Source organism: Alligator sinensis, unplaced genomic scaffold, assembly GCF_000455745.1.
Source record: "Alligator sinensis unplaced genomic scaffold, ASM45574v1 scaffold250_1, whole genome shotgun sequence".
NCBI classification, from domain to species: domain Eukaryota; kingdom Metazoa; phylum Chordata; order Crocodylia; family Alligatoridae; genus Alligator; species Alligator sinensis.
Window position 1 is genome coordinate 2,888,461 of NW_005841888.1, and position 9,673 is coordinate 2,898,133.

The 9,673-nt window shown below is 43.1% G+C and overlaps 1 protein-coding gene across 2 annotated transcripts in view; it reads left to right on the forward strand.

Annotated features, from left to right (window-relative positions):
- Window positions 1-9,673, forward strand: part of UNC13C (unc-13 homolog C) — a 523,785-nt gene that overhangs the window by 273,727 nt on the left and 240,385 nt on the right. For both annotated transcript variants that reach the window (XM_006017955.1, XM_025197084.1), the window contains 2 exons: window positions 4,435-4,503; window positions 7,436-7,525. In XM_006017955.1, the coding sequence (XP_006018017.1) occupies window positions 4,435-4,503; window positions 7,436-7,525 (159 nt within the window). The remainder of the gene's footprint in view (window positions 1-4,434; window positions 4,504-7,435; window positions 7,526-9,673) is intronic.

Here is a 9,673-nt window from a genome sequence, read left to right on the forward strand (position 1 = left end):
TCCCTAGCCCATGTGGGTAGCCAGACCAGGAGCATAAATAAAAATTGGCCCTAAACAGTTAATACAACCTTTCCTTTTCTTCCACCCCACTCTTGCCTCAGTTTGCACTGCTACTGTTTATATATTAACTGTTATTAAGAAGTAATCCTGTGGTTCATTTGCAAATACAAACATGATTTTCAACATAGTATTAAATAGTATTTAACATGTTTTAATAAATATGAGGTTAAATCAAATATGAAAAAAATAAAATTAATTAAAAAAAATTACAGCTAAATGAATCACTCTCAGTTTTCTTTTGTTAGTATACCAGGATTAAGTATAATGCAGATATCCCTTTGATTGTGCATGATTGTCAGGGACAACACTGCCAAATAATAAATTTGGGACACTAAAGATTATTTGGCCTCTTTCTTTAACAAAAGCCATAAATACAATTTCAAGCTGTGGAAACAATGTAATTCACTCTGTGCCTGAAACAATATTTAATTTTTACTTTTATAAAGAAAATTCATTCTGGGTATTTCATCACAGTATCCAATAAATCAAATTTAGATCCATAACAATATATAGCATTATTTCATATCATCTCCATAGCAGGTCTTGCATGCTTAAATGACTAAAACTACATGTTAGTTTATATTTAATTCACAGGCCTCTTTATGAGGAAGAACCAATTTCTATAAAACTCACCTTGCATAATGATCTTATGAAAGAATGATTTTCTCATCACTACTGAACGATTCATCCATTCTGATGCAAATATATCCATGTTTAGCTCTATATTACCACAGTATACGCTGCAACTTTAAACCAAGGTTGTCAAAGATACAACTTGCAGGCTGGATCCAGTCTGTGGAACCCTGTGATCTGACCCATGAATCACTGGACAGATCCCACATGCCAGCCTCTGTCTTATGTGCTGCATATAGTGCATGGCTGGACCAAATGCTGTGTACACTGCATGCACCACAAAGTGCTCGTACAGGGCACCACATGCAGCCTCATGCCCCGGACTCTCTGTGCTGCATGCAGGATGAGGTTCAGCCTATGTGCTGCAGGTAGCATGTGCTCAGTCTTAGCCCTGTATGTCATGTGCACAGCAAGCCCTGGGGCCAATGCATGCTGCACAGGTTACATGGAGCTGGACTAACCAAGCATACTGCATGCAGCTCTGGGGGCTGGTATAAGGCATGGGCTGTATGCAGCTGCCAGGACATGCAGCACTGGTTCTAGCCCACATGCCACAGGTAGCATACATCCTGTGCTAGCCCCTGCATGCTACATGCACAGTGAATCTTGAGTCTGGCATGCTTCATGTGGGCTGGACCCAGCGCTGCGGGGGGGGGCTTATAGAGGGTTGGTTTGGTCTGATCTAGCACACAAATCAGACCAGCAATGTTCATCCAGCCCACAGGGCCAGGTGAGTTTGATACCCCTGCTTTAAAACATTTTCTGATTCCCCATGGCAACTCAGTTCAAAAACAGTCTTGTTATTATGTTGGGGATTTTTAATCAGTTTTTGCACAAATTATCTCATCGTTAATTCTTGCATTCATTAAGCAGTTCTTGAAAAAATATTTAATTATATTACTATTCATTTTAAAGTGTGTCAAGGTTAATGGAGCTAGTCGTAGTAGGAAGTATTTCATGCAGCAGTAATTGTATGTAGGAGTATATCTCTAGTTTGAGACAACATGTCTCATGCTTGAGACTTAATCTCTTAGTTTTAACCCTCAGTTTTCTTGTATACAAAAGAGAAATAGTAATGCTTACTTACTGTTGCAAAGTGTTTAAGGTCTGTAGATGAAACATGCTGTATGACTGCATTGCTTCATTACTGTGTTAGAAAATATTGTGATGATTATGTGAGAGTTGTTTATTTGGGTTCTTATTCTAAAGGTCTTTTACAATTTAACATTAAATCATTTGGCAATTTAAATTTTGTTGACATGAGACTACTCTTGCTGCATTAAGCCCTTATAAAATGTTTAGGTTTGATCCAGCTTTTGAAATGTAAAGCGTTTTCACTGCATTTTCTCTTCAATGTTTCCATTTTCCTCATGACCAGAACATTTTTATCCTCAGATTGGAGAAACAGATTAAGCACTCTCTCTGATGTTAAAGCCAGTTTACCTTTGACGCAAATACTAATCCAATTCATAAGTCAACAGATGGGTAGAAAAACAGTAGTAAGACATCCATAAAAGAGATTCGGGGTTTTGTTTTCAAACAATTGAATTATAAGCACAACAGAAGATTATTTTTCCCCTCTGATGTGTTTTGGGTTATCATGTGTTAGTGGAGAGCTGCACATAATTCATGAAAAAGAGCATTTAAAAGTCAACCTATACCTGGAATAAATTTAGCTGACTGTTTCAGTGCAGATTTCTAGTAAGGCAAAAAATATTTCAGTTTTGATGAACTCTCAAGGGAACTGTGCCAGACCAAAGGCTTTAAGTGAAGATTAGTACTCTACGGGTATATTAGAAAGAGACGGAGAGAGAGAGAGTCGGGGGGGTGGGGGGCGGAGAAGGAGAATGTCCGGAGAGGGAGAGATACCATACATGTACAAGTACATAAGTTCATTTTATTGTATATTTCAGAAGTACAAAGGATGTTGTTGTAGAAGTAGAAGATCTTGTTACTTCCCATCTGTTGATCTAGGCTAGGGACAGAACTTACACATGAACTGGTTCAAGTGACCAGAAACTTATTTAAACTTATAACAGAATAGTTCGGTGCACATAAACCAGGTTCAAAATGGCTATAACTGGTTTAAGATAAACCTGGCTGAATGTAGTATCAGACTTAACTGATTTAGATCAAACCAATTTATGGAACTTGTCCCAGACCCCTTCCTGGTTCAAGTTAAATCAGAGTCCCCCAGCATCCCAGCATGCTTTGCAGGCCTGGCCTGGGCTGTGCTGTCTGCTCAAGCAGAGCAGGGTTGGCTCTGCTTCTCTGCTCCCTAGCTGGAGCAATGAAGGCTGGCTGACAAGGGTTGGAAACCTGGCTGGCACATACCAGTCTACCTGGTAGAAGCAGTGCAGCCCCTGCCAGAATTTTCCCCGCTGGAGTGGAGGGGTTGAGAGGCATGGGCCAGCAGGCTCAGGAGGAGGGAGGGGGATTAAACCCCTCTGCTCCTCTCTCCCACCAGCACAGGACCCCAGCTGAGATCTACCTGGCTTTCCCCCCTGCTCACCTCTCTAAATTCAGGGGGTGAGGCCAGAGCCCACCTGGGAAGCAGCCTCAGGTGAAGTGGGGGGGGGAAGGAAGACAGATTAAACCTCCCATCTCCCCTCTCTTCCACTGGTATGGGGACCCCAGCCAGGGTCTGCCTAGCATTCCCCCACACTGGCAACTCGCATTGCAGGGGGCATGGCCAGAGCCCCACCCAGGCAGCAGCCTCAGGTTAAGGGGAGAGGAAGGCAAATTAAACCCTTCTAGCCTGAGCCACTGTAGGGATGTGGCTGAATTTCAGGAATCAAAAGTGAATATCTGTTCACTTGCAAATTGGCTCAGTCTATGCAGGTTAGACTAACCTGCAAAGATTGAACCAATTCAGGCTCAGGGTTTTTGAATGTCTGTATTTAGCCCTATAGATCAATTGATCTTTTGTGTTTGTATAGTTTGAGCGCATATAGTTTATGCAATTAACATTAATTAGGACTCATACAGCTAAACAAACAGCGTAGATCCCACTAACATTTTATCTTTGGGCCTTGATTTTATATTGTCACAAAAATTAAATACCATATTCAAATATGAAGGAAATTGCTAGGGCTTTTTGTGGTTCAATATTTTTTTACATTCTTCCCAATCATGTTTGCAAACTATTTTTCCTACAGTTTTAAAAAGGCCAAGCAGTATTTTGTAAAGAGTATAAATATTAGGAGCTAAATAGGAAAATTTTACAAGCCACTCTTTACTGAAAAGCCATGCACACATCACTAAAAACCTTTGAACTTAAATTTGAGTTTATACTGTTGTTGCTTCCTAGTTCAGAGCCTCTGACAATGTTTTCCTGTTTCCCTAGGCATTTTTGTTTTAGTTACTTACTTAAAAATGTGTCAGTTATTAAGATAAAGGAAATCTGTATAGGAGAAAACATGGCTACATGATGTTGAATATATGCCAGATATTTGTGCTATGTTAGATAAATCAGAAGGCATAAATGAAGTGCAACAAAACACATTTGCAGTTTCTGATACACTTACGGTTATCTCAGACCAATGCTTTTACACAAATAATTTTAAATCCATGCACTTTCCAAACAGATGCAGAATGGAAAGCAATAAAAAGATTGCAATAGAAGATTATGTGCCTTATGGTAGATATGTGAGCTATAGATTTGCAGTTGCACTCATAACTATAGAAAACCCAGAATCCTATTGTATCTCATGCATAATCATTTATTTTTTCTTTGTGCAGAGGGAGAAGTTCATAAAACTGCTGGATCAACTGCACAATTCACTGAGGATTGACTTATCTAAATACAGGGTGTGTATATCAAGTTGTACATATGGGATATGGCTTACATGATTTAATACAAATATCTCCCTGCCCTTTATCTGCTGATACTAGTTTTGGAGATTAATTCATGCAGGTCAAAAGCATCAGGTGCTCGATCATCAATCTTTTGAAATTTAAATTCAAACATCAGGACTTCAATTTTTGTCTAAGCAGTTTGTTTCCCACTTGAACAAACTGTTCTGTTCCTTCTGGAGAGTAACAGGTAACAAAAGAGGGTCATATAGTGGTATTGCAATTGGTAGGGTGTTGTTCTGGACATGGAAGAAGAACATCCAAATTCAAAGGATGTGATCCACATTTTATTACCTTTCCTTTGTCATCCTGCAATTAAATAGCAAGAACTCAGGCAGTGTATTGTTCCTTCGTCACTTGTTCCCATTTATTTGCTGTCATTCCTTAACCCATCCAAATTTGTACCAGCCCATGCTGGGATAAGAAGTTGGAGAAAGAGTGTAGTCTCCTCACTGTACTGTATGTTAGGAATTCCTATCTCATTTCCCAGTTTCTTTAGAGGATACCTTCCACTAAGTCTACTTCCAGATGTGATTTATCAGGGAACCAGCCCACTAGTACTTACATAGTACCTGCACTGAATACCTGCCAACAGTTAAATAGTAGGGTTGTGTGAAGCTTCAGTCCCTGATTCAATTCAGCTGAGATTCGGCCTGATTCAGTGGCTAAATCTCCAGTTCCGAATCAAATCAGGAGACCCTTTAATCTCTCTGAATTTAATCAGAACCATTCAAATTGATTCAGAGAGATTCAGAAAGATTTGGCGATTCAGATATAGACACAGCTTTAAATGTTTTTTCTACATACCTCAAGGTACCAGGCAGCTCACGAATGCTGAGATGCTGGAGCAGATGGAGCATCCCACAGGAGCACAGGGGGGTCCCCAGTGCACTCAGCAGCAGACCCAGAAGTGGACCAGAAGCACTTCTGGTCCATTTCCAGGTTCACCAGGGAGCGCAGTCAGGGTCCCCCTGCAGCCAATCGCTGAGTGGGGGGAGCACAGGGCTTCCCCCCCCCCACACACATGCTCAGCAGCAGACCTGGAAGGGGACCCGAAGCACTTCTGGTCCACTTCCAGGTTCACTGTTGAGCACATGGGGTGGGGGGCACACTCCTGTGGGCCACTCAATATGCCCCAGCATTGCAGGGTTCATGAGCTGTGCCTGGTAGCTTGAGGTATGTAGAAAAACTTTTAAAGCTGTGTCTATGTCAAATCTCTGATTTTCCGAATCAGCATCAAATCTTCAGATTTGAATTCAGCCGATTTGAATCAGGGACAGTGATCCGAATCAACGAATCAAATCACTGTCCCTGATTCAGGCCGAATCTAAATTCAATAGGGCCCATTTTGCACTCCCCTGTTAAATAGCAGCTACTTGAGCCCAGCCTCCTTGCCTATCCAATCAAATGCTGGAGCTGTTATAGGGATGGTAATGTGGGGGTGTAGCTACACATTACAGTTTGCACATGCTAATGCTAAAGAATGTTACTCAGTGTAGAAGTTAGCACTTGCTATGAGAAGTCACATGTTACGGGTTAATAGCTTCTCTAATGTGCACAGCTCTGACCTGCCAATAGAGGGCTGGTGAGGAGCATGGCTAGGAGTTGCCAAGTCTGCTGCATGCCTGCCCAGCTTGCTGGCTCTCTAGCTACAGTATAGACCAGGGGGGAAAGGCAGAAGCATCCCCCCTCCCCATATCCCCAGGCCATTTGGATCCCCGCCCCACAATTGCCCCTTTGCTGCCCACATCACCTCCCACTCTCCAGTTGCTCCCTGCCACTTGCATGAACCCCTTGCTGCTCAGATTTCTCTGTCCTCTGAGGTCTCCTGCTGCTTGAATTCCCCCTACCCCCCATGCACATGAATTTCTCCCCCTCCCACTACTTGGATTCCTCCCCCCTCTACCACCTGGCTCAGTAGAGAGCAGCAGTGGGGCAAGGAGGTTCCCCTTCCCTCTATCCATGGATATTTGAAACTGGAAGAAGGGGGAATTCTTACAGGAGACATCGCCCCTCTCTTCTTACTTAAAAGACAAATCTCCTCTACCTTTTTGGTCAAAGATGGTACATTCTTTTAGTCTCCCCATGGGTCTGAAAATTTGACAGCACAGGAGTGGTAGTGTTCATTGCCACACCACTGCTGCCAAATTTCTGGAACCACGGCGAGCCCCCCAAGCTGGGTGATCTGGCCCTTCACACTATTTCATGCTAGCATTCAGCCAGATCTGGTGCATTGGATTGTATCCTGTGGACTGGCTCTATGCCACTCATCCATCCCATGGGGCTGGAAGGTTGACTACCACTGACATAGATGAACAATAGTTTTGTTTAGTATGGTAGTTATTCAGTGTTGCTGAATGGTATTCAGACTCTGTTTGAGTGTAACAGGTCTTGACTAGTATTTGTGAGATAAGTTCACTATTTAACTCTGTAAATAATGTTACATGCCTATCAATCTTCCTGCTAACCTAGAGAATTCTTACTATCTTGCATAACATTCCAGTTCATTCAGCTTATTATTAGCCGACTGATATGATTGTTATAATTGGTTTATATGTGAAGATCACAGAAAAGTGTTTCCTTTAAATTCTGAACTACATTTCTTCACTTTCATTTTGTGTTTATATGATTTTTTTAAATTGCTGTTGTAATATTTTAAAATATTCATATTAATATCACAGACATTCAAATTTCTCCTCTGAAATTCAGCTTTTGCCTATTCTGCTCCTATTGATATCAAATGGAGTTCTAGAATTGATTTCAATGAGAGCAGAGTTGCGTCACAGCTAAGTGTTTTTAATCGTCCTACCCACTTATTCTGATTTGCTAGGAATTTAAGAATCATGACTTTAATTTTATATGTATTTCCTTTTTCTCAATTAACAAGGATAATTTTCCTGCCAGCAATTCTGAACGGCTTCTAGACCTGAAATCAACAGTAGACCTGCTAACTAGCATCACTTTTTTTCGAATGAAGGTACCTTTCTTTATGTCTACTACTATCTCCAAATAAACACAATGCACATTTATTTTCTGTGAAAGTCAGGCTGTATTTTCTACTCTTGAATAGGGCTGTGTGAAGCTTTGGGTGTTAATTCGATTCAGAGATTTGATTCAGTGGCCAAATCTCCAAATCCAAATTGAACCAGGGCACCAGTAAAAAGGTCTGAATCAATTTGAAGCTCTCCGAATTGATTTGGAAAAGATTCAGAGAGCTTCTATAATTCAGGCAGTCCCTGCCTGCTGCAGCAGGGAGCTGGAGCCAGACTCAGAGCTGGTAAGTAGGGGGTGAGGGAGGGGAGCCTGAAGGATGGGGGAGGGGATCCTGGGAGGACCCCTGCCAGGCCCCATCCCCTACCTGCTCCCCCAGCCCCCCTGCCCCCTGCCCGCTCCCCTAGCCTCCCCCATGGCTGCCCCACCCACCTCAGCTCCCAGTACTTTAAAAAAAAGCCCCAACTCAGTGGGTCCTGCCCACCTGGGGTGGGTGGGCCAGCCATTGCTGGGGCTGGGAGAGTGGGCAAGGGATGGGCCTGTGTGATTCAGAGATTTGGCAGCAGCCGAAACTCTGAATCAGATTTGGCCAAATCAACTTGGGACAATGATTCAAATCATCAAATTGAATCACTGTCCCCTGAATTGGCCAAAGCTGAATCCAAAGCGAATACTAGCCACTATGCACAGGCCTACTCTTGACCACCGTTATCAAGACTCCATGACTAGGGTGTACTCTTGGTGTTTTAGCTTAATGAATCATGGACAGAGATTTGATATAAGATTTAGAACATCACTTCTTGTAGGTTCTAAAAGTATTTCAGCTGCTTTCATTTTAAATTAAATTCCCAAGTTTTCTGAAGCTTTAACTATGTAAAAATCTACAAAATATTAATGAATGCCAAAGGGAACTCAGGTAGACACAATCTTTATTTCCTGGCGCAATTTAAAGGTACTTTTTGAAATGTAAATCTTAAGAATATAAGTAACAGCTATAACTAAACAAACATTCAGTTTGTTTAATTTGACTCCTTTGCCACAATTTAAATCTGCTTTTTTCCTTTCACTTAGCTAATCCCTGAAATTGAGAGACAACTGAAATTTATTTGCCTTCAGTCAGGCAAGGCTGTTATAGTCTAGCCCAGTGTTTCTCAACTTGTGGGTCACGACCCAAAAGTAGGTCACAAGAATGTATGAGAGGGTCATGAACAAATTTTAAAATGGATTCTCCTTTAAAGGAGAAAAATGTGGGAAACAGAGGCTTTTCCCTTGCAGGCTGGCAGAATTCCAACCTGCTAGGGGCCGCTTAGGGCCCCCCTTGTCCCACATACCTACCCTCTGCCCCACAGACTGGAGGACTGGGGCCTGGGGGCAGCAGGTCAGGAGTGAGGAGCACTGTGTCAGGACTGTGCATTGATGTTTACAAATCAGTCCTGGTACAGAAAAGGTTGAGAACCACTAGTCTAGCCAATGACTTTCAATACTGAACCCCTTAGTCTTGAGGTTTTCATTCTTCAGCTCTAAGAACAACTGTTTTGCAAAGTAACACCTTCATGTGTAGGAGAACTGCAAAATTGCTTTATTGATGTATAAGTTACACCTGTATTGGTGTTGTGGCAGTGCACTGTATGTGCCTGCCACTTTAAGGGCCCGGAGCTGGCAGCCTCCAGGTGCCTGACGAGGGCAGCCATTTTGAGACATGGGCTGCCTATATAAACAGGGCAGTTTGGCTACAGGAGGGGAGGCAGCAACATTGCCTGGCTGAAGGGCTACTGTGAACAAGCTGGAGGTAAGGGGGAGCTGCAAGGGGGATGGTAAGGAGGCTCCTGGTCCTGGGCATGACCTGAAACTGCACCCTGCCGGGAGTGGGTGGTCTGGTGGGGCTCTCAGTGGCGCGGGAGCCCCAGGAAATGCCAGGCCAGTTATCACCCCGGTGAAAGGTGGGTTGGGGCGCCTTAACCCCTAGCTCCCACCACCACCGGGTGGGTTACCCATGTGTTTGTTGGAGGGCCTAGAGGGCCAGTGTTGTGAGGGGCCCAGAGAGGGCGGACCCTGAGAGTGGGAGTGATGTGGGTGTGGTGCTGTGGTTGCCCCGAGAGGATAGGGAGTAGGGGCAAAGGGACGGCCAGTGGCA